This window comes from Haematobia irritans, chromosome 4 (assembly GCF_050003625.1).
Source record: "Haematobia irritans isolate KBUSLIRL chromosome 4, ASM5000362v1, whole genome shotgun sequence".
NCBI lineage: Eukaryota > Metazoa > Arthropoda > Insecta > Diptera > Muscidae > Haematobia > Haematobia irritans.
In genome coordinates, this window is record NC_134400.1 from 168,108,513 (window position 1) to 168,135,989 (window position 27,477).

Consider the following 27,477-nt stretch of genomic DNA (forward strand, 5'->3'; position numbering starts at 1 on the left):
ATGCAGGAATTGGTTCCTATCAGTCCATAATAATATATAGCTCCCATATAAACCGATCCCCAGATTTGACCTCCGGTGCCTTTTGGAGAAGCAAAATTCATCCGATCTGGTTGAAATTTGGTACGTGGTGGTAGCATATGATATTTAACAACCATGTGAGTTGAAATTTGTGGATGACAGTCTTTCGTAGAAATTTCTACGCAATCCATGGTGGAGGGTACATAAGATTCGGCCTGGCCGAACTTACGGCCGTATATACTTGTTGAATTTCCTTTTTCGATGCATGGGCTAATTGTTTCGTTTCTCCTTAATTTGTATTCACCTAAAATGGCCTTGGTTTGACAATTAATGGGATACCACATGAATGACTTAGAAACATTTCCTAATAGAATATCATACAATCATCAATACCACATTTCTGCAAAACTGGGGGCTGCTATCACTAACTACATGGTTTTGCTAATTGGAATATGATATTGGTTTTTACTGTGAGTTTGGTAAATAGCCAAGGGGGTTTTTGATGACATTTCACATGTCATTCCGAATTTATATGAAATATGTCAAGTATAAATGAGGGACGGCTAATATATCTGATTTGCATTGATAATAATTTGCAGATTTTTTTTTTTGATTTTCCTTAATCTTATTGTTTCCAATACACTGAAAAAAACGATGGAGTTACACTAAATATTATGCAATCTAAAGTTTACGGCTCTAAATTTATAAAAAAACATTACGCTATTGAACTAAATTGTAGTCCACTTTTCTAGATTTCCATAAAGCATTGTTAAAATAGGAAAAATTGTATGCACCGGTGCATATTTTAACTGCAGTTCTCGAAATTACACCCTCTCAAAGAAGAAAAAATTAACTACAATTAAAGAAAAAATTGGCTCATTCTCGTACGAAAATTTTCTTCTGCTTTAGTTCACATTGAACTGATGTGTATGGCAATTGAACTCTATACCCTCTATAATAGAGGTGTGCACGTGAGTAATATATTACTCACGCTCACGCACGATATTTTTTGGTAGGTCTCACTCTCACGCACGCTCACGAAAATAAAATTTGTACTCACGCACGAAAATCTTTTAAATGTCGTGACTCACGCGTGTCACGTGCATACCTCTACTCTATAATTCCTACAATGTTTGATAAGGAAAATTTCGAATAAATATAATACAATTTAACTACAAACAAATACTAGTTTACAATAAAAATAAGTTCATTTTAGCGTTAGTATAACTACGGACTTTTTTCTGTGTAGCGTAGTCCTGATGGCATCCATGAAGTCTTTCCTGTATATCAGTTCTTTCCTTTTTTATACCCTGTGCCACACAGTGGATCAGGGTATTATAAGTTAGTGCATATGTTTGCAAAACCCAGAAGGAGACGAAATAGACATATGGTGTCTTTGGCAATATTGCTCAGGATCGGTCCCTGAGTCGATATAGCCATGTCCGTCTGTCTGTGAACACATTTTTGTAATCAAAGTCCAGATCGCAGTTTCAGTCCAATCAACTTCAAATTTGGCACAAGTTTCTGTTTTGGGTCAGAATAGAACCCTATTGATTTTGGAAAGAATCGGTTTAGATTTAGATATAGCTCCCATACATATCTTTCGTCCGATATTCACTTATATGGCTCCAGAAGCCAAAGTTTTACCCCGATTTACTTGAAATTTTGTACAAGGAGTACAATTAGTAGTATATTCATTGAAATCGGTTCAGATATGGATATATCTCCCATATACATCTTTCGCCCGATATGGACTTAAATGGGCCCAGAAGCCAGAGTTTTACCTTGATTTGCGTGAAATTTTGCACAAGGAGTACAATTAGTAGTATCGTCAAGTGTGCTAAATTAGATTGCAATCGCTTCAGATTTAGATATAGCTCCCATATATATCTTACGTCCGATTTACACTCATATGACCAATGAGATCAAATTTGTAATTCGATTTAAGGGAAATTTTGCATAGGGAGTAGAATTAACATTGTAACTATGGATGCCAAATTTGGTTGAAATCGATTCAAATTTAGATATAGCTTCCATGTATATATTTTTCAGATTGCGGCAAAAATGGGCAAAACACCAACATTTTGTTTGTAAAATCGAAATGACTCCAATTTTCCCACACTTCAATAGATATCGACCGATAAATCATAAATACACTTTTGCGAAGTTGCCTAAAAATTGCTCGAAATTTAAATGTTTCCCATATTTTTTACTAACATAGTGTTCCACCCAAAGACATTAGCCGACTTAAATTTTAAGTCTATAGATTCAGTAGAAGTCTAAGAAATTTTGTCCAGATCGAGTCAGATTTAAATGTATGTATATGGGAACAAAAACCTTTATGGACATCACGCAGCACCCTTGACGGATTTTTTCTGGTATCGAAAATGTCGATCTAACAAGTGGTGCAGGATATAATATAGTCGGTTCCGCCCGACCTTAGGCTTTCCTTACTTGTTATTGCATGTTTTAGTCTCATCACTTAACTAACAGAAAATTCGTTATATTAACGAAAAAATTCGTTATACCAACGAAGCAATGTCCTTGACAGAATATTAATGACACATTTCGTTATTACAATAAAGATTTTTTCTATTTTCCTAATTCCAAAAAAAATATCCTCATAACAAGGCCCAGCCTATATTTGAGGCGTTTCTATCTTTAATCCAAAGAATATATAAAACAAGTATATACGGCCGTAAGTTCGGCCAGGCCGAATCTTATGTACCCTGCACCATGCATTGCGTAGAAACTTCTACGGAAGACTGTCATATATCGGATGAATTTTGCTTCTCGAAAAGGCACCGGAGGTCAAATCTGGGGATGGGTTTATATGGGAGCTATATATAATTATGGACTGATAGGAGCCAATTCCTGAATGGTTGTTGGATACCCTATACTAACATCACGTACCAAATTTCAACCGAATGTGAAGAATTTTGCTCTTCCAAGGTGCTCCGGGGCCTATATATAATTACGGGCCGATATCGACCAATTTTTGCATGGGTGTTTGAGGCCATATATTATCATCACGTAACAAAGTTCAACTGAATCAGATGAATTTTGGGCTTCCAAGGGGCTCCGGAGGTCAAATCTGGTTTGTATGGGGGCTATATATAATTATGGACCGATATGGAGCAATTTTTGCATGGTTGTTAGAGACTATATACTAACACCATGTACCAAATTTCAGCCGGATCGGCTTCTCTTAGAGGCTCCGCAAGCCAAATCGGCGAATTGGTTTATATGAGGGCTATATATAATTATAGACTGATGTGAACCAATTTTTGCATGGTTGTTAGAGACCATATTCTAACACCATGTACCAAATTTGAACTGGATCGGATGAAATTTGCTTCTCTTAGAGGCCTCGCAAGCCAAATTTGGGGGTCCGTTTATATGGGGGCTTACGTAAAAGTGGACCGATATGGCCCATTTGCAATACCATCCGACCTACATCAATAACAACTACTTATGCCAAGTTTCAAGTCGATAGCTTGTTTCGTTCGGAAGTTAGCGTGATTTCAACAGGCGGACGGACGGACATACTTAGATCGACTCAGAATTTCACCACGACCCAGAATATATAAACTTTATGGGGTCTAAGAGCAATATTTCGATGTGTTACAAACGGAATGACATAGTTAATATACCCCCATCCAATGGTGGAGGGTATAAAAATATCAAAACTGATTCTAAAATTCGGGTAATTACCAGCATATTTTGCTTTTGACCAAGAAAATCGCATTTTACTTTGTTGCATTACATATCAGCCATGCACCTTTCATATGCCTTAGCAAGAAATTACCTTACCATTCTTTTGTATTTACGTCTTTCATATTGTCTTTTATCAGTAAAGAGCACACTTTCTTTCAAGGATAATTGTAAATTATCCTTGTCCTGGAAAGACCATACATTTTTAAATCCTCCTAGTCACCTTGATGTCCATAAGGTCATCTACTACCGAGGATAGTTGCCAGTTAGTGCATTTGACAAGAAACCATCAAAAGGTGCTAATCAACAAACAACCAAGAAGCTAACTAGGCATTTTTAGAGAAGAACAAAACAATTCTCACTGCTACTGTGATGCCCTAGATGATTCAATGACATATAAGAAACGATGCAATTTACCATAATTCCCTGAACTATAATGGGTGTTCTTGTCATAATAATGCCAACTCCCTCCCAATGTTCTTTCATGGAAAAAGGTAAAAGGTAATCGGAATTACTATAGGTTTGCTGAAGTACTAACTTATATTGGAAATTATTTCTTTACGGTCAGGTAAGCATCTTGACGATATTCCATGGCGATATAGTCATGAATATTAGACCGGATCTTGTATAGATTTGTTGAACTTCACAGTTATGAAAACAAAAATTTTAAATGATTTGTGTGGACATAATAGCAAAAAAAAACAAGTAAGGAAAGTCTAAAGTCGGGCGGTGCCGACTATATTATACCCTGCACTACTTTGTAGATGTAAATTTTCGATACCATATCACATCCGTCAAATGTGTTGGGTGCTATATATAAAGGTTTGTCCCAAATACATTCATTTAAATATCACTCGATTTGGACAGAATTTGATAGTCTTTTACAAAATCTATAGACTCAAAATTTAAGTTGGCTAATGCACTAGGGCGGAATACAATTTTAGTAAAAAAAAGTATGGGAAATATTTAAATCTTAAGCAATTTTGAGTAAACTTCGCAAAAGTTTATTTATGATTTATCGCTCGATATATATGTATTAGAAGTTTAGGAAAATTAGAGACATTTTTACAACTTTTCGACTAAGCAGTGGCGATTTAACAAGGAAAATGTTGGTATTTTGATCATTTTTGTCGAAATCAGAAAAACATATATATGGGAGCTATATCTAAAGCTGAACCGATTTCAACCATATTTGGCACGCATAGGTAACATACAATGCTGTGCAAAATTTCAACTAAATCGGAGCAAAAAATTGGCCTCTGTGGGCAAATGAGTGTGGGCAATGAGTGTAAAAACAAAGGATTATACGCTTTTTATACCCTTCACCACTACTGTGGTACAGGGTATATAAGTTTGTGCATTTGTATGTAACGCCAATAAGGAGTAATCATAGACCAACCTTTTAGTATACGGATCGGCTTAGAATTAAATTCTGAGTCGATTTAGCGATGTTCGTCTGTCTGTCTGTCTGTCCGTCTGTCTGTTGATGTATTTTTGTGTGCAAAGTACAGCTCGCAGTTTTAGTACGATTGTCCTAAAATTTGGTATAGGGTCCTGTTTCGGCTCAAAGACGATCCCTATTGATTTTGGAAAAAATCGGTTCAGATTTAGATATAGCTGCCATATATATTTTTCACCGATCTGGTCATAATTGGCATGTATATCAACCGATCTTCCTCAAATTCCGTACATCCGAATATTTTATGAGTCTCGAAAAACTTGCAAAATATCAGCAAAATCGGATCAGATTTAGATATAGCTCCCATATATACCTTTCGCCCGATTTACACTCATTTGCCCACAGAGGCCAATTTGTTGCTCCGATTTAGTTGAAATTTTGCATAGGGAGTAGAATTAGCACTGTAACTATGCGTGCCAAATTTGGTTGAAATCGGTTCAGATTTGGATATATCTCCCATATATAGCTTTCGCCCGATTTACACTCAATTTTTAACTCCGATTTAGTTGAAATTTTGCACAGGGAGTAGAATAGCAGAAGGAGACGAGGTAGACACATGGTGCCTTTGGCAAAAATGCTAAGGGTGGGCTCCTGAGTCGATATAGCGATGTCCGTCTGTCCGTGAACACATTTTTGTAATCAAAGTCTAGGTCGCAGTTTTAGTCCAATCGACCTCAAATTTGGCACAAGTATGTGTTTTGGCTCAGAATAGATCCCTATTGATTTTGGAAGAAATCGGTTCAGATTTAGATATAGCTCCCACATATATCTTTCGCCCGATATGGACTAATACGGTCCCAGAAGCCAGAGTTTTACCCCAATTTGGTTGAAATTTTGCAGAGGGAGTAGAATTAGCATTGTAGCTGTGCGTGCTAAATTTTGTTGAAATCGGTTCAGATTTAGATATAGCTCCCATATATAGCTTTCGCCCGATTTACACTCATATGGTCACAGAGGCCAATTTTTTGGTCCGATTTAGTTGAAATTTTGCACATGAAGTAGAATTAGCAATGTAGCTATGCGTGCCAAATTTGGTGGAAATCGGTTCAGATTTAGATATAGCTCCCATATATATGTTTTTCTGATTTCGACAAAAATGGTCAAAATACCAACATTTTCCTTGTAAAATCGCCACTGCTTAGTCGAAAAGTTGTAAAAATTACTCTAATTTTCCTAAACTTCTAATACATATATATCGAGCGATAAATCATAAATAAACTTTTTCGAAGTTTCCTTAAAATTGCTTCAGATTTAAACGTTTCCCATATTTTTTTACTAACATTGTGTTCCACCCTTGTGCATTAGCCGACTTAAATTTTGAGTCTATAGATTTTGTAGAAGTCTATCAAATTCTGTCCAGATCGAGTGATACTTAAATGTATGTATTTGGGACAAACCTTTATGTATAGCCCCCAACACATTTGACGGATGTGATATGGTATCGAAAATTTAGATCTACAAAGTGGTGCAGGGTATAATATAGTCGGCCCCTCCCGACTTTAGACTTTCCTTACTTGTTTAATTCAAATTTCGTTATTTTAAAGAAATTCGTCCTTAATCTTGTGTAAATTGCTTATCTTTAAAATTTAAGTGGCATAATTCTCCATATTAGGCCAATATTTTTTATTTCAGTATTAGAGATTTATAGTCGGCCAGCCTACACAGAAAAAAAAGTAAACTACATTATTGGAAAAATGAACTATCTCGTGCGAAAATTGAACTAAATTGTATTCGAAATTTTGAGATTCATTAAACTGATGAAAAGTTTCCGACATTTTTTGGATTTTTAATTACCATTTACAAAATACGAAAAGAAAAATTTACTAAAAATAAAGAAAAAATCTTATGCGCCAGATCACTCCCATTTTAACAACGCTGTAGTTCATTCTTACTATTTGTGAGAAGTGTACGAAAAACTTCTTCTGTTTTTTTAGAATTGAACTAATTTATATATCGTTGAAATTTTACTGCCATTTAGTTCATAACATTTTTGAGACATAGTTGGAATAAAGCAAAAGTCGTTGGGCTGGGGAAAATTTCTTACAAAATTTTAAAAATAAACTAAAACAAAATAACATTTGTGCAGTAAACATTAGTTCATTTTAGCATCAGTTTTACAACAAATTTTTTTCTGTGTATATTTGAATTTTTAAAATTAATCGTTAATCCAAGTTTCCATTGCAGAAATTACAGGTACAGATCCATTTCAACCAAAATTTTCATTTCGCCTGATGTTCTATGATCCATTAATATTTAATATACAATTTTTTATCACAATCAAATAATCTAAAATGGATGGTATGTCCACCTTACGCGTAGAGATTGTTTTCGAACAGCCCAAGAAGTTTCACTACCGAAATAAACCTAATGTTAAAAACTTTAATTTTTCTTCTGATTTTACTCATGTAGAACAGAAATTGTACCTTTGAGGACCTACTTCAGTTACTTCAAGAGATTGTTCTAAAAATTTGATTCTTGAATTGTAACCACATTTCCTTACGAATATCAGCGCTATTTGGCCTATAATATGTTTCGAGGTATGAGAAAAAATTCAACAAGTATATACGGCCGTAAGTTCGGCCAGGCCGAAGCTTATGTACCCTCCACAATGGATTGCGTACAAACTTCTACTGAAGACTGTCATCCACAATCGAATTACTTGGGTTGCGGTAACACTTGCCGATGGCAAGGTATCTTAAAACTTCCTAACACCGTAATATCTACCACATAGCCCATACGTGGTATATATTAAACTAAAAAATACGTATATAATTAAGTTTAAAGTTTCTATAGAAATAAAATTTTGACAACATTTTCTATAGAAGTAAAATTTGGAAAAAAAATTATATAGATATAAAATTTGGAAAAAATTTTCTATAGAAATAAAATTTTGACAAAATTTTCTATAGAAATAAAATTTTGACAAAAGTTTCTATAGAAACAAAATTTTAACAAAATTTTCTATAGAAATAAAATTTTGACAATGTTTTCCATAAAAATAAAATTTTGTTAAATTATTTTTGGCTCGAGTGGCAACCATGATTATGAACCGATATCATATGCTGACACCACGTACCAAATTTCAACTGGATCGGATGATATTTGCTTCTCTTAGAGGCTCCGCAAGCCAAATCTGGGGATCGATTTATATGGGGGCTATATATAATTATGAACCGATATGGACCAATTTTTGCATCGTTGTTAGAGACCATATACTAACACCATGTACCAAATTTCAGCCGGATCGGATGAAATTTGGTTTTCTTAGAGGCTCCGCAAGCCAAATCGGGGGATCGGTTTATATGGGGGCTATATGTAATTGTGGACCGATGTGGACCAATTTCTGCATGGTTATTAGAGACCATATACTAACAGCATGTACCAAATTTCAGCCGGATCGGAAGAAATTTGCATCTCTTAGAGCAATCGCAAGCCAAATTTGGGGGTCCGTTTATATGGGGGCTATACGTAAGAGTGGACCGATATGGACCAATTTTTGCATGGTTGTTAGAGACTATATACTAACACCATATACAAAATTTCAGCCGGGTCGGATGAGATTTGCTTCTCTTAGAGCAGTCGCAAGCCAAATTTTTGGGTCCGTTTATATGGGGACTATACGTAAAAGTGGACCGATATGGCCCATTTGCAATACCATCCGACCTACATCAATAGCAACTACTTTTGCCAAGTTTCAAGTCGATAGCTTGTTTCGTTCGGAAGTTAGCGTGATTTCAACAGACGGACGGACGGACGGACATGCTCAGGTCGACCCAGAATTTCACCACGACCAAGAATATATATACTTTATGGGGTCTTAGAGCAATATTTCGATGTGTTACAAACGGAATGACAAAGTTAATATACCCCCATCCAATGGTGGAGGGTATAAAAACGAACCCGAAACAATATCAATTATAGTTTTTGTATGAATGTTAATTTGTTTGTTAATTTGTTTGTTTTTTTTTATTTTATCATGCACAACAAGATTTAGATCTAATAAATTAAAGTACATGAATTATATGATACAATTACGATACTCTACATCTTAATATAAATAACAAGTAAGGAAAGTCTAAAGTCGGGCGGGGCCGACTATATTATACCCTGCACCACTTTGTAGATCTAAATTTTCGATACCATATCACATCCGTCAAATGTGTTGGATGCTATATATAAAGGTCTCTCCCAAATACATACATTTAAATATCACTCGATCTGGACAGAATTTGATAGACTGCTACAGATCTATAGACTCAAAATTTAAGTCGGCTAATGTACTAGGGTGGAACACAATGTTAGTAAAAAATATGGGAAACATTTAAATCTGAAGCAATCTTAAAGAAACTTCGCAAAAGTTTATTTATGATTTATCGCTCGATATATATGTATTAGAAGTTTAGGAAAATTAGAGTCATTTTTTCAACTATTCAACTAAGCAGTGGCGATTTTACAAGGAAAATGTTGGTATTTTGACCATTTTTGTCGAAATCAGAAAAACATATATATGGGAGCTATATCTAAATCTGAACCGATTTCAACCAAATTTGGCACGCATAGCATCAATGCTAATTCTACTCCCTGTGCAAAATTTCAACTAAATCGGAGCTAAAAATTAGCCTCTGTTGTCATATGAGTGTAAATCGGGCGAAAGCTATATATGGGAGCTATATCTAAATCTGAACCGATTTCAACCAAATTTTGCACGCATAGCTATAATGCTAATTCTACTCCCTGTGCAAAATTTCAACTAAATCGGAGCAAAAAATTGGCCTCTGTGGACAAAGGAGTGTAAATCGGGCGAAAGCTATATATGGGAGCTATATCTATTTTTGGATGATATTTTGCAAGTTTTTCGAGACCCCTAAAATATTCGGATGTACGGAATTTGGGGAATATCGGTTGATATACACGCCAATTATGACCAGATCGGTGAAAAATATATATGGCAGCTATATCTAAATCTGAACCGATTTTTTCCAAAATCAATAGAGATCGTCTTTGAGCCGAAACAGGACCCTATACCAAATTTTAGGACAATCGGACTAAAACTGCGAGCTGTACTTTGCACACAAAAATACATCAACAGACAGACAGACAGACGGACATCGCTAAATCGACTCAGAATTTAATTCTAAGACGATTGGTATACTAAACGATGGGTCTCAGACTTTTCCTTCTTGGCGTTACATACAAATGCACAAACTTATTATACCCTGTACCACAGTAGTGGTGAAGTGTATAAATATGGGAAACATTTAAATCTGAAGCAATTTTAAGGAAACTTCGCAAAAGTTTATTTATGATTTATCGCTCGATATATATATGTATTAGAAGTTTAGGAAAATTAGAGTCATTTTTACAACTTTTGGACTAAGCAGTGGCGATTTTACAAGGCAAATGTTGGTACTTTGACCATTTTTGTCGAAATCAGAAAAACATATATATGGGAGCTATATCTAAATCTGAACCGATTTCAACCAAATTTGGCACGCATAGCAACAATGCTAATTCTACTTTCTGTGCAAAATTTAAACTAAATCGGAGTTAAAATTTGGCCTCTGTGGTCATATGAGTGTAAATCGGGCGAAAGCTATATATGGGAGATATATCCAAATCTGAACCGATTTCAACCAAATTTGGCACGCATAGTTACAATGCTAATTCTACTCCCTATGCAAAATTTCAACTAAATCGGCGCAAAAAATTGGCCTCTGTGGGCAAATGAGTGTAAATCGGGCGAAAGCTATATATGGGAGCTTTATCTAAATCTGAACCGATTTGTCTGATATTTTGCAAGTTTTTCAAGACCCCTAAAATATTCGGATGTACGGAATTTGGGGAATATCGGTTGATATACACGCCAATTATGACCAGATCGGTGAAAAATATATATGGCAGCTATATCTAAATCTGAACCGATTTTTTCCAAAATCAATAAGGATCGTCTTTGAGCCGAAACAGGACCCTATACCAAATTTTAGGACAATCGGACTAAAACTGCGAGCTGTACTTTGCACACAAAAATACATCAACAGACAGACAGACAGACAAACAGACAGACAGACAGACGGACATCGCTAAATCGACTCAGAATTGAATTCTAAGCCGATCCGTATACTAAAAGGTTGGTCTATGATTACTCCTTCTTGGCGTTACATACAAATGCACAAACTTATTATACCCTGTACCACAGTAGTGGTGAAGGGTATAAACATGTATAAGTATTAAAAAGATTCCAAATAATATAAAAAGGTAATTAATACAATTAAATTAAATTAATGGAATAAATAAAAAAGAAAAAAAAAATAATAAAACATAAATAAATAATTAAATAAACAAAGTTTAATTAAAATAAAATTTTGAATAGAGATATAAAATTATGATAATTATTATGTATAAAATAATAAGTAAAAAAAAAATAAACATAAGTAAAAGTTAGAATAGACCTGTATATTATATTAGATCTGGTTTAGATAAGTAATAAGTTTTTCCTTAAACACATTTGCGTTGCTGTTAAGCTGTAGACTATGTGGAAGAACATTCCAGAGTCGCACTGCATTTAAAAAGAAGTGTCATTCCGAAAACATGGATCGATACCGAAATGGAGTCAATGTCTTGCCCCGATTGAATCTCCCAAACTGAAGCCTCTCGTAGAGATAAGGAGGTTTCCGAGTATATATAATTTTATGAAGAAACAAAATATTCCTGTATGTAAGCAGATTTTCCAAAGACATTCCGTAGAGCAAGCTACTGTACCGGGAGATATGTTCGAAACGATTGTCCATTTACTAGAGACCGTAAGGTAAAATAGCGGTCTCAAAATTTCGTATTTTCGTTTATTTTTAAAGAAATTTATAAAAATGCAGTAGCTTATTAGGTTAAAGACTCTACGAGTACTTTAAAATAACATTGAGAAATAGATCGAAACTAAGTGGGTGTTGTTTTCGAACGTCTTCCTTAGTGGAAATTGGAGTCAAAGGGTTAATGCCAAAAATATTTCGGGCTTTTCAGCTTTGTGGAACTTTAAAATAATTGATTCTATGATATTCGGACTTGATTATAAAACGGATTAAATTTAATTCGATTGAATTCGATTTAACTCAATTGAATGTTCAATTCAATAAACTTTGAATTTGCACCACAAAATTTTTAAGTTCGTGAATTTGTCGTAAATAGTGGAAATTAAATGCAATTCAACTCGACTAAATTCTATGCATTTCAATTCGTTTCAACTCGATTCAATTAAATTTCAATTCAATTCCATTCAGTTCAAGTCAATTCGATTCGAGTTAATTCAGTAAACGTAGAATTAAGAATACCAAATTTTGTGGATTTGCCGGGAATAGTAGAATTGTAGTGGATTAAACTAAATTTAATTCGATTTAATTCGATCCAATACAATTCAATTCCATTCAGTTCAATAACGTGGACCAAAAAATTTTTACGTTCGTAAATTTATCGCTATTAGTGGAAATTGTAGTGTATTAAATTAAATTCAATTCGATTCAATTCTGTTCGTTGCAATTCATGTCGATTCGATTGAAATCTATTCAATTTAATTTAAAAAAATAAATCAATTCATTTCAATTCAATTCAATCAATCCATCAATAAATTCAACAAACGTGGAATTTAGAACAACAAGTTCTTTAATTTGTCGTAAATAGTGGAAATTAGTCGTTTCAATTCTATTCAACTCAATTTAATTTGGAATTTTGAATACCAAATGTTTATGTTCGTAGATTTGCCGGGAATTGTAGAAATTCCTTTCAATTCAACTACATTCAGTTCAATTCAATAACTGTGGAACGTTCGTGGATTTGTCGTGAATAATGGAAATTGTAGTGAATCAAATTAAAATCAATTCATTAATATCCGATTTAATTAAAACAAGTATATACGGCCGTAAGTTCGGCCAGGCCGAATTTTATGTACCCTCCACCATGGATTGCATAGAAACTTGTACTAAAGACTGTCATCCACAATCGAAATACTTGGGTTGCGGTAACACTTGCCGACAAGGTATCTTAAAACTTCTTAACTCCGTCTTCTCAATTGTAAGTTAGTCCACACGAGGTATATATTAAACAAAAAAGGCCGATTAAATACGTAAATAATTCAGTTTGACAAAATTTTCTATAGAAATAAAATTTCGACAAAATTTTCTATAGAAATAAAATTTCGACAAAATTTTCTATAGAAATAAAATTTCGACAAAATTTTCTATAGAAATAAAATATTGACAAAATTTTCTATAGAAATAAAATCTTGACAAAATTTTCTATAGCAATAAAATTTTGACAAAATTTTCTATAGTAATAAAATTTTGACAAGATTTTCTATGGAAATAAAATTTTGACAAAATTTTCTATAGAAATAAAATTTTGACAAAATTTTGTATAGTGATAAAATTTTGGTAGATTACACTAGCCAACAACCATTTTGTGAATTGTTTCTAGCATATTTTTTCTTATTGATTATGACCTACTAAACACGAAAATGATTTTTAAAAAATTTTCTGTCGGTTGGTTTTCGAGATATAATTTTTTTAATTTTTTTTTTTAATTTTTGGAGGTACACCTACAATTTTGAGCATATCTTTCGGCTTCTTTGACCTTTTTGATCCTAATACTACTCAAATTAAAGAAAATTGAGCCGTCTACAACTCATTCTCAGAAAATTTTCATGGTACATGGTCGGATCGGATAAAATTTGCTTCTCTTAGAGGCTCTGCAAGCCAAATCGGAGATCGGTTTATATGGGGGTATATATAATTATGGACCGATGTGAACCAATTTTTGCATGTTTGTTAAAAACCATTTCAGTCGGATGGGTTAAAATTTGCTTCTTTTAGAGGCTCCGCAAGCCAATTCTGGAGATCGGTTTATATGGGGGCTATACGTAAAAGTGGTCCGATATGGCCCATTTTCAATACCAACCGACCTACATCAATAACAACTACTAGTGCCAAGTTTCAAGTCGATAGCTTGTTTCGTTCGGAAGTTAGCGTGATTTCAACAGACGGACGGACATGCTTAGTTCGACTCAGAATTTCACCATGACCAAGAATATATATACTATATATATATATATACTATATATATTCAAAGTATGGCTTTATTATATCCTGAATAAAGCCATACTTTTAATTCTTAGTCATAAAACTTGTCTTTTGCTTTCTTTTTTTTTTTCGTTACAAAAAACCTTTACATTTCTGAGAGCTAATCTTTATATACAGTCCACTAAAGGAAACACCTCAAGGATTTGTACTAATTTTAATTCAATAATCGAGGAACGTGCGTGGATATGTCGCGAATAGTGGAAATTGTAGTGGTTTAAATGAAATTCAATTCGATTCAATTCACTTCAATTTAAAAAATAATAATCAGTTCGATTGGACTCAATTCAATTCGAGCAGCTTTCTTGGTCTATGTACCCATATTGTATACAATGTAAATATTCAGTTTGTTTTTCTAGCCCATACTCACACTCTCCCAAGTAAATTTCAATGCACCCACGGATAGACTCGTCTCAATCAAAAAAAAAAAAAAAAAAAACAAATGTACAAAAGCAATGAAATAAAACACAAACTTAAATTTCTCCTCTGCACAAATGTCTCATGGCCAATTTCACATAAAATGAAAACAATTGCACTTTAATTTCAACCATCTTGTATTGATGCAAATGTTTGGCCAGAAACGGATGTTGATTTCTTAACCGTTAACCGCCATCGCTTAACCATGATGGTTGGTCAAACATTTGCATCCTTTGCAAAAGGTACTAAAACCAAACACTTGCTATTTTTCTTTAACAAAAAATCTACAAATCAGGTGCAACTGGATGAAGCAACCGATGCCTGGGGTATTAAAGTTGAACGTGTTGAAATGTAAGAGAAATTGAAACCCAATCTCATTTGTCCTTAGAATTGCAAGTTCTAAATGAAATGTTATCTATTTCAATTGCTACACAACTCGTATCACATTGACAAAACCACCACACACACAAACATACTCAAACTTAAACGACCGCAACTACCATGACAATTGCCATTTGGGCAATGACATGGACGAGAACTAATTTTGACCATTATCACAAAACCTACTCCCTTCACAAAACACCACACCATACCATACCCAAATCAAATGACAAACCACAGCAAGAATGTCCGTTTGCCAGTTGAATTGCAAAGAGCCATGGCAGCGGTAGCAGAGGCCGAACGAGAGGCCAGGGCCAAAGTTATAGCTGCAGAGGGAGAACAGAAAGCCTCGATAGCTTTAAGAGAAGCATCTGAAGTCATTGGTGGTTCACCGGCCGCATTACAATTGAGATATTTACAGGTACGTATATGAAAACAAAAAATTTGTATTGTGCGCCAATTGCCTACATTCATGTGTCAGAGGTAATTTTATAACAGCCTAGCCGAACCCACTTCATTGCGTCTATTTCTTGAAAAATATCACATTTACTTTGATGTAAATTTTTAAGGAACATTTTGAGTTTACTTCCTCATGATCCTCACGTGAAGTTATCAAACCAAAAAGAATGGAGAACTCTTTTAACGATTATAGCCAGGGGAAGTACCCTTATTGGTACAAAAAAAATTAAATACTCCTATCTTACCCCATTGTTTCCTTACAGGTGTCCTTTACATTAAAACTAAATCGGAAATTTTCCTTTTTCATTTTTTTAAGGGATGCGTTTGAGCTAAAAAAAAATGGAAATATTTTTATTAATATATTCTTAACAGACAGTCGGGAAGAGAGTCGTTGCTACCCACACTGAAAAACATATTGTCGTGAGGACAAAGATATCATGCCCTTAAAATACGAATGCGAATTTTGCATAGCGTAGACGACAATAAACTTATCAATAAAGTTGTTTTGTCCTCATGTTAAGAGATTCTTTATATGAAAGAAATTTTTGTTTAACTAAGGTCAACTTGACTTTAATAATTCTGAAAAATAATTCAAAATTAATGAAGTTGTCTTCAAATTTGTTGTCTTTGTGCATTTTGACTACAAAGAAAAATCCTTAGATTATGTTTTCCAACACTTTATTTCAAAGACAATTTTTACCTGAAACATAGCATAATTTCTACTTGAAATTGAGTTTGAATTTAGAAAAATTAAGTAGTCGTTAACACACTTTTAAAAGATTTTGACAGTATATGAAGAAGAAACAAGTATATACGGCCGTAAGTTCGGCCAGGCCGAAGCTTATGTACCCTCCACCATGGATTGCGTAGAAACTTCTTCTAAACACTGCCATCCACAATCGAATTACTTAAGTTGCGGTAACGCTTGCCGATGGCAAGGTATCTTAAAACCTCCTAACACCGTCTTCTAAATTGTATGTAAGTCCATACGTAGTATATATTAAATCAAAAAAGATCTATCAAATACGTATATAATTCAGATTGACAAAATTTTCTATAGATATAAAATTTTGACAAAATTTTCTATGGAAATAAAATTTTAACAAAATTTTCTATACAAATAAAATTTTGGTAGATTATTTTTGGCTCGAGTGGCAGCCATGATTATGAACTGATATGGACCAATTTTTGTGTGATTGGAGATCGGCTATATATGACTATAGACCGATAAGGACCAATTTTGGTATGGTTGTTAGCGGCCATATACCAGCACGACGTTCCAAATTCGGATCGGATGAATTTTGCTCCTCCAAGACGCTCCGGAGGTCAAATCTGGAGAACGGTTTATATGGGGGCTATATATAATTATGGACCGATGTGGACCAATTTTTGCATGGTTTTTAGAGACCATATACCAACACCATGTACCAAATTTCAGCCAGATCGGATGATATATGCTTCTGTTAGAGGCTCCACAAGCCAAATCTGAGGGTCCCTTTATATGGGGGCTATACGTAAAAGTGGACCGATATGGCCCATTTGTAATACCCTCCGACCTACATTAATAACAACTACTTGTGCCAAGTTTCAAGTCGATAGCTTGTTTCGTTCGGAAGTTAGCGTGATTTCAACAGACGGACGGACGGACATGCTTAGATCGACTTAGAATTTCACCACGACCCAGAATATATATACTTTATGGGGTCTTAGAGCAATATTTCGATGTGTTACAAACGGAATGACAAAGTTAATATACCCCCATCCTATGGTGGAGGGTATAAAAAAGCAGCAAAAAGCTACTAAATTAAAACTTATTTTCTAAAATCAAGTACGTAAAATTCAAATTTAAACCAGTAAGGAAAGTCTAAAGTCGGGCGGGGACGACTATATTATACCCTGCACCACTTTGTAGATCTAAATTTTCGATACCATATCACATCCGTCAAATGTGTTGAGTGCTATATATAAAGGTTTGTCCCAAATACATACATTTAAATATCACTCGATCTGGAAGAATTTGATAGACTTCTACAAAATCTCTAGACTCAAAATTTAAGTCGGCTAATGCACTAGGGTGGAACACAATGTTAGTAAAAAACTATGGGAAACGTTTAAATCTGAAGCAATTTTAAGGAAACTTCGAAAAAGTTTATTTATGATTTATCGCTCGATATATATGTATTAGAAGTTTAGGAAAATTAGAGTCATTTTTACAACTTTTCGACTAAGCAGTGGCGATTTTACAAGGAAAATGTTGGTATTTTGACCATTTTTGTCGAAATCAGAAAAACATATATATGGGAGCTATATCTAAATCTGAACCGATTTCAACCAAATTTGGCACGCATAGCAACAATGCTAATTCTACTCCCTGTGCAAAATTTCAACTAAATCGAAGTTAAAAATTGGCGTCCGTGGTCATATGAGTGTAAATCGGGCGAAAGCTATATATGGGAGCTATATCTAAATCTGAACCGATTTCAACCAAATTTGGCAACAATGCTAATTCTACTCCCTGTGCAAAATTTCAACTAAATCGGAGTTAAAAATTGGCCTCTGTGGCCATATGAGTGTAAATTGGGCGAAAGCTATATATGGGAGCTATATCTAAATCTGAACCGATTTCCACCAAATTTGGCACGCATAGCAACAATATATGGGAGCTATATCTAAATCTGAACCGATTTCCACCAAATTTGGCACGCATAGCAACAATATTAATTCTACTCCCTGTGCAAAATTTCAACTAAATCGGACCAAAAAATTGGCCTCTGTGGCCATATGAGTGTAAATCGGGCGAAAGCTATATATGGGAGCTATATCTAAATCTGAACCGATTTCAACAAAATTTGGCACGGACAGCTACAATGCTAATTCTACTCCGTCTGCAAAATTTCAACCAAATTGGGGTAAAACTCTGGCTTCTGGGACCGTATTAGTCCATATCGGGCGAAAGATATATGTGGGAGCTATATCTAAATCTGAACCGATTTCTTCCAAAATCAATAGGGATCTATTCTGAGCCAAAACACATACTTGTGCCAAATTTGAAGTCGATTGGACTAAAACTGCGACCTAGACTTTGATTACAAAAATGTGTTCACGGACAGACGGACATCGCTATATCGACTCAGGAGCCCACTCTTAGCATTTTTGCCAAAGACACCATGTGTCTATCTCGTCTCCTTCTGGGTGTTGCAAACATATGCACTAACTAATAATACCCTGTTCCACAGTGTGGAGCAGGGTAAAAAAATTAATGTGGAAAGAAAAATTCCTTTTGCAGTATGTACATACACAACACGATCAGCCTTCGATTGGCCACCAGAACTCAAGCGCCGTCGATAGTATTGTTTGTGGGACGCCGTAACGGCCGATGGTTGCCCCCGCTAATATTCATCGATCGTTGTTCAAAATAAATGCCGAATATTATCGGGAAAATGTCCTAAAGACAGTAATGAAGCCCTGGGCAGACGAATATATAAAAAGTCAGCAAATATAAAGACGATTAATATTTGCAAAATATCAAAATCCTTAAAGGAAGGTCAAAGTCTTTGGATCCAAATAAACTTTTTTTTTTTAGTGTAGCTAGATCGACTCAGAGACCGGCCCTGAGCAATATTGCCAAAGACACCCTATGTCTACCTCGTCTCCTTCAGGGTGCAAACATATGCACTAACTTATAATACCCTGTTCCACAGTGTGGCGCAGGGTATAAAAATCCAAATTATATTATAAATTCCAAAATTTGACCTCCGTGGTCATATGAGTGCAAATCGGACGAAAGATATATATGGGAACTTTATCTAAATTTGAAACCATTTCAATCAAAATTGACATGCATTGGGAGATTGGTATATATAAGGGCTATACCCAACTGTGGACCGTTACATATCACATTCGGCCCACCTATTTCCACATTTCCAATTCTAGGCAAATTGGATAAAAGCTACGGTTTTTGGAAACCCATAGAACTGAAACCAGAAGATTGGTCTATATGGGGGTTAAACCAGAACCTGGGCCGATACACATCATATTCGACCGACCTAATTGTTGTCCTAAAATGCCTCCAGATTTCCAAAACATGGACCGATAGACACCATATTCGGAACAAGGAGCCACCGCGGTGCAATGGTTAGCATGCCCGCCTTGCATACACAAGGTCGTGGGTTCGATTCCAAAAAGTTTTTGAGTGGTGGATTTTCCCACCTCAGTAATGCTGGTGAATTCTGAGTGTTTCAACGCTTCTCTAAGTGGTTTCACTGCAATGTGGATCGCCGTTCGGACTCGGTTATAAACAGGAGGTCTCTTGTCATTGAGCTTAACATGGAATCGGGCAGCACTCAGTGATAAGAAAGAAGTTCACCACTGTGGTATCACAATGGACTGAATAGTCTAAGAGAGTCTTATACATCGGGCTGTCACCTAACCTAACATATTCGGAACATTTGTTCGTGTACCTAAAATAACTATATATTTGCAATTTCTTTCAAGTAATACAAAAATATATTGGGGTTATACCAAACCATGGACCGCTACACAAGTTATTCGCCATACCTATTTTTGTACAGACCCGACTTTATTGAGGAGTTCAGACATTTAATACAGTTTTTATCTTTTATACAGGTGTGTGCCATTTTTGACGTTTATAACTTTTTGACTGTCGAAAACCTACAAAAAGGACATTCAGACCATCTCTGGTTACAAACGGAATGGCAAACTTATTACAAGGGCAGTTCGGAAACTTCTTAGCCTAGCACAAAAAGCGCGGTATAAACAAAAAAAAGTTAAGTGTTTTGGAAACTTCCATATCTGTTATGAACACATGTTACATATAGAAACAGGTATTCAAAAAATACGCATCCGCAATTTTTTTACAATGGAAAAATTAGAAATGCGTGCTGTCATTAAATATTTACATAAAAAAAGGTTTATCGGTACAAGAAATTCATAATGATATGGTGAATGTGTTAGGTGAAAGTGCTCTTTCATATGCAACAGTAAAAAATTGGGTTGCTGAATTTAAACGTGGTCGTACAAGCATTGAAGATGAACCACGTAGTGGACGTCCAAAAACAGCAACAACAACAGAAATTGTAGCCAAAGTGCATGATATGGTATTAAATATTCGACGAATAAAAGTGCGTGAAATCGCTAATATCATGGGCATCTCAAATGATCGAATCCATTTAATTTTGGACTGAAGCTGGAGGAAGTGCCCCAAAGAAGGCAAAAACAATTCAATCGGCTGATAAGGTTATGGCAACGATTTTTTGGGACTTCAAAGGTATTTTATTGATTGACTATCTGCAAAAGGGTAAAACAATAAATTCAGAGTAATATTGCAAGCTTTTGGATCAATTAAATATACAAATTCGAGAAAAACGTCCTGCCTTACAACACAAAAAATAATTTTTCATCAAGACAACGCACTACCGCACAAGAGTGTTTTAACAATGGCTAAAATCAACGAATTAAAGTACGAGTTGCTTGACCACCCACCTTATTCTCCTGATTTAGCTCCCAGTGACTTTTACTTGTTCCCAAATCTAAAAAAAAAAAAAACCCTTGCTAGCAAGCGTTTTACCTCAAATGAAGATGCAATTACAGTTGTAAACCACTATTTCGAAGACCTTGAGGAAAACTATTTTAATCAAGGGATAGAATTGCTAGAAAAGCGTTGGACTAAGTGTACTGAAGTTTCAGGAGATTATATTGAAAAATAAAAATATTTTTGAAAAACTAACCATTCTCTTTCATTGATAGGCTAAGAAGTTTCCGAACCGCCCTCGTATACACGATTGTTTGTCATCTCAATACCTTTCATTTAAGTATCAATAACGATATTATCGGACATTTCTAACTCGAGATACTAAATTCGATTTGTTTAGTAAAAAAAGAGCGAAAAACTACAAATAACGGGATATCTCAAAAACTGTTCCATAAAACAAATTTTTCGAATTCAGCAGATCAAAATATATAAGAAAAGTCACATCTCATCAAGTGTACATGAAAAAAAAATATATTTTGTAAATTAGTTATACTTCTTGATATGGATCAATAAAGAAAGAAAGAAAAGCAAAAAAAAAAAAACAAATATTTTTTCCAACAAAAAAAGTTATATTTAGTTATATTTAATTACGGAAGAAGAAAGCTTTGGCCTCACGACCAGTGATGCCAGGAAGTTTTTTGAAAATTCCCTTTTTTCCCTACGCCCAAAAATTTTTTCCCCACATTTTTCCCTACGCAACTAAATTCAAACAATTTTGGCAAGAAAATGACAAATATTTTATATTGAATTCAATTTCTTTAAAATTAATAGTCCGGGATTATATCCTTCAATAAAGGGACCAAATGTTCAATAATATGAATATTCACATTTTTATTCGGATTTCGAACATTGCAACATCATTGCTCATTTTTAACACTTCCAACATTTTTCTTGTGGACTTTAATGCAGGGCTGTGGAGTCGAGCCAATTTTGCTCGACTCCGACTCCGACTCCAGCATTTTGCATCAGCTCGACTCCGGAGTCGACTCCGGGTAATATAACTAAATCTCATTTTATTACCACTAATTTGTAGTTCTATTGTGGGGGTACCGTAAGTGGATCGATATAAAGTATCGTATTTATTTATGTGTGCAAAAAAATGTCTTAATTTCACATTAGATGCCAATTGAACTCTATATTTCAAATTTAGGGCAATGTTTAATAAATAAAATAATGACATAAATACCCATCATAATATGAGAAGATACCAACAGTATATGTATTTGTGGACCAAAATTATTGATACTATCTCAAATCCTTTAAATTTGTTGCGGGCTATATAAAGGTTTATATTCCCATATGCATGAATTTGAATCTGAATCGATTTAGACAAAATTGTATATACTTCTACAAAATCTATGTACTTAAAATTTAAATCTAACGTTATGGGACCTAACACAATTTTAACTAAAAATAAAAATGCAAGGAAAGTCTAAAGTCGGACGGGCCGATTATAATATACTCTGCACAACTTTGTATTTAGATCTACATTTTGATAAAATCTCAAATCAGACTTCTACAAAATCTCGGGCAATATTTGGGAAATATTTATAATTGTTTAGACAATTTCGCATAAATGCATTTATGATTCATTCATTGAAAAATTTTGAAAATTTGAGTCATTTCTACAAGTTTTCGACTTAGCAGTGAGTATCAGTGAGCATACAATTTTGGAAAAATTTTTGTCTAGTAAATAAAAATGTTGACTAAATTTTCTATAGAAATAAAATTTTGAAAAAATTTTCTATAGAAATCAAATTTTGACCAAATATATAGAAATAAAATTTTGAATAAAATTTTTATAGAAATAAAATTTGGCAAAATTTTTGATAGAAATAAAAGTTTGAAAAAATTATCAACAGAAATACAATTTAAAAAAAATTGTGTAACAAACAAAATTTTGCAAAATTTTCTATAGAAATAAAATTTTGCAAACTATTCTATAGAGACAAAATTTTCTATAGAAATACAATTTTGACTAAATTTTATATAGAAAAAATTATCTCTACAGTAATAAAATTTTGAATACATTTTTTATAGCAGTGGGTATCAATGAGCATCAGTAAGAAAAAAAATGTTGAGAAAATTTGCTATAGAAATAAAATTTGACAATTTTTTCTTATAGAAATAAAATTTTGAAAAAATTATCAATAAAAAAACAATTTTAGAAAAATTTTTGTGTAGTAAATAAAATTCTGCAAAATATTCTACAGAAACAAAATTTTGACCAAATTTTTTAATAAAAAAATCTATTACTATAAAATTTTGGCAAAATTTTCTAAAGAAATTAAATTTTGACTTTAATTTTTATAGAAATAAAATTTTGAAAAAATTTTTGTGTAACAAACAAAATTTTGCAAAATTTTCTATAGAAATAAAATTTTGACTAAAATTTCTATAGTAACAACATTTTGAAAAAATTTTTTATAGAAATAAAATTTTGACAAAATTTGCTATAGAAATAAAATGTTGACAAAATTTTTTGTAGAAATAACATTTTGCAAAATTTTCTATAAAAAACAATAAAAAAACAAAATTTTCTATAGAAATACAATTTTGACTCAATTTTATATAGAAAAAATTATCTCTACAGTAATAAAATTTTGAATACATTTTTTATAGCAGTGGGTATCAATGAGCATCAGTAAGAAAAAAAATGTTGAGAAAATTTGCTATAGAAATAAAATTTGACAATTTTTTCTTATAGAAATAAAATTTTGAAAAAATTATCAATAAAAAAACAATTTTAGAAAAATTTTTGTGTAGTAAATAAAATTCTGCAAAATATTCTACAGAAACAAAATTTTGACCAAATTTTCTAATAAAAAAATCTATTACTATAAAATTTTGGCAAAATTTTCTAAAGAAATTAAATTTTGACTTAAATTTTTATAGAAATAAAATTTTGAAAAAATGTTTGTGTAACAAACAAAATTTTGCAAAATTTTCTATAGAAATAAAATTTTGACTAAAATTTCTATAGAAAAAAATATTTCTATAGTAACAACATTTTGAATAAATTTTTTATAGAAATAAAATTTTGACAAAATTTGCTATAGAAATAAAATGTTGACAAAATTTTTTATAGAAATAACATTTTGACAAAATTTTCTATAAAAAACAACTTTGAAAAAAATTTCTGTCAATATTCCACATATGTATATGCCCTTAAAATAAAATTTAAAAAAAAAATAATTTCGATTGTTCGAAATATTTCAAATAAATTGATATGGGCATTAAAATGGATCGATCCAGCCCATCTGCTAGTCTAACATTCTAGGAAACATAATAAGATAGCCGTAATTGGAAGTTGATTTTCATTTACAATCATGCTGTACATTGATCGAATGAATAACGCAATGGAAACTAATTTGCGTAAAAACTTGCTTAGTTACAAAAATGTGAAGTGTTTTAAAAAAATTGGTTTAGCCGCAGTCGGAGTCGAGCAAAATTTTTACGACTCCGACTCCAGCAAAATCTTCAGACTCCGACTCCGGCTCCGGCTCCACAGCCCTGCTTTAATGGCCGCGTGTTTCTTCAGGTCAGATTTCTACAATTTACGAACTTTCCACAAGCAATGCATTGGTATTTAAAATCGTCATTTTCGACCGCCTCTAGCCACCGCTTTAATTCAACAATGAGCCAATTTGGTCAAAAGGGCTATTTTCTAAATTTTGTTGGAATGGTTTTATTTTCTTCACTAGACGAGATTTTTCTAAAACATTAAAAACTGTTGTGAAGGTAACAGTTGTAAAACATTTTTTGAAGATATTCCGGAATAAACATCCTACATTTACTATTTTTATGTTAGCCTGACACCAATGCAGGCCGGTTTAATGTCCAAGTCATTTAAACTATATATTATTACAATACTTATTCGAGCTTATTGGACAAGTTCTTTTCAGTAATAGTACTAATTCCCTTAATCTTCTTGCCCAATAGGCTCAAATCAGTATTGTAATAATATTTAATCCTACATTTATGTACACGAATCCGCGTATGCACTGCAAGTGATCTTTGTATTAGATAATATTGAGAGACACCAAGTTGAGGAAGCCATCACCTGTTTATGAACCTTAATGGAAGCCTTCATTCCTGGAAATGAAATCTATTTACGCATTTGTAATTAAATACCAATGCAAAACATCTTTTAACGTTACCGCTGAACTTTTCTAAATAAAATCATAAAATCATAGCATCGTTAACGGTGAATTGCGTATTCCATTCGTTGAAGCTTTAACTACCATATATTTTGGATCTTCAAATATCTGGAATATTAAGGAAAAGTGTTCTTCTTGTTGCAAAATGTAGTAAACTCTGGAAATTGGAAAAATTCCCTACATTTGTAGAAAAAATGAAAAATCTGTCCTTTTTTTCCTACAGATGTAATTTTAGGAAAAAAATCCCTACAAAAAAGGATATTCCCTACGCATGGCATCACTGCTCACGACAATATTTTTTTGCAGAGTGGGTAATACCATTATGTTAAAAATGTTTTTATTTGTTTTTGCTTTCTCATTTACAGATCTTAAGCACAATATCAGCAGAGAAAAACTCAACAATTATTTTCCCATTACCCATCGATTTGATAACATATTTTCTGAAGACAAACGATGAGAATACCAAACAGCAGGCTAAGGCAGCTGCCGCAGCAATAGCAAGATCAACTGTGGAAGCTATAGCTCAACAGCAACAGTCTACAGCCATGTGAATCCATCCCCACTCAGCTGATGGGGTGAGACTGCCAATAGAAAATAAAAACTATATTGGTTGTTCGTCTGCCCCCATCATAACCATTTTGTAAAGTTTTAGAGGCGGAATATTATATCCTCGTAAAAGGAAACTGAAAATTCAGTTAAAAAAAACACAAAAACAAGAACCCAATGAACAAAAAAATTTATTAAAACAAAAAAAAACAATGTTGTTGGTGTATGAAGACAAATGAAAAATTATTTTTTCTAAATGTGAATAAATGTTTACTTTAAAGAATAAAGTTTAAAAAATATATATTATATGTATATCTATATCAAAAATTAAAAACAATACAAAAAAAACCAAATCCTCACAAACCTAAATGGTTTAAAAGTAATGTAACAATTAAAAAAAATCTTTACAAACACATAAAGGTTGTAATTAATTGGTATTCTTTTTAAATGGTATATATTCAATTCTAGGCTAGGATCTATTAACAAGAACTAATTGAAAACAAAACACACACATATACAAAACACTTATATAGAAATTCCAAAGAATCATAGGATGTAGCTATATAAAAGTAATTAAGGAAATTCCACAGAGATAAGGTGAAAGGGTCAAAAAATCCAGATTAAAATACAGGGAGGTCTCATAAACATCTTGAGTCACTCGATTACCCATTATCCATCGATTTTCTGAAGACAAATGATGAGAATACCAACCAGCTGGCTAAGGCGGCTGCCGCAGCAATAGCAAGATCAATTGTGGAAGCTATAGCTTAACAGCAACAGTCTACAGCCATGTAAATCCATTCTCACTCAGCTGATGGGTTGAGACTGCCAAGAAAAACTATAGTGGTTGTTCGTCTGCCCCCATCATAACCATTTTGTAAAGTTTTAGAGGCAGAATATTATATCCTCGTAAGAGGAAACTGAAAATTCAGTTAAAAAACACACACAAAAACCCAATGAACAAAAAATTTATTAAAACAAAAAAAATGTTGTTGGTAGATGAAGACAAATGAAAAATTATCCTTTTCTAAATGTGAATAAATGTTTACTTTAAAAAATAAAGTTTAAAAAATATATATTATATGTATATCTATATCAAAAATTAAAAACAATACAAAAAAAACCCAAATCCTCACAAACCTACATGGTTTAAAAGCCATGTGACTTTACAAAATGGTTATGATGCCCCCATCATAACCATTTTGTAAAGTTTTAGAGGCAGAATATTATATCCTCGTAAGAGGAAACTGAAAATTCAGTTAAAAAAACACACAAAAACAAAAACCAAATGAACAAAAAATTTATTAAAACAAAAAAAATGTTGTTGGTGGATGAAGACAAATGAAAAATTATTTTTTTTAACTGTGAATAAATGTTTACTTTATCCACTTAAAAAATAAAATTTAAAAAATCTATATTATATGTATATCTATATCAAAAATTAAAAACAATACAAAAAACTCAAATCCTCACATACCTAAATGGTTTAAAAGTCATGTGACAATTGGAAAAAAAAAACTTTACAAAAACATAAAAGTTGTAATTAATTGGTATTCTTTTTAAATGGTATATATTCAATTCTAGGCTTGGATCTATTTACAAAAACTACCCTTCAGTTTTTTTGGTGCCAATTGACCCCTTTTTCCAAGCAAT

General features: G+C 33.2%; 1 protein-coding gene across 1 annotated transcript in view; it reads left to right on the forward strand.

The window, feature by feature from the left end:
• Positions 1-26,017, forward strand: part of LOC142235855 (band 7 protein AGAP004871-like) — a 102,907-nt gene extending 76,890 nt beyond the window's left edge. The window contains exons 7-9 of the mRNA XM_075307109.1: positions 15,023-15,078; positions 15,349-15,529; positions 25,644-26,017. Of these exons, the coding sequence (XP_075163224.1) occupies positions 15,023-15,078; positions 15,349-15,529; positions 25,644-25,829 (423 nt within the window). The 3' untranslated portion in view covers positions 25,830-26,017. The remainder of the gene's footprint in view (positions 1-15,022; positions 15,079-15,348; positions 15,530-25,643) is intronic.
• Positions 26,018-27,477: the final 1,460 nt, after the last annotated feature.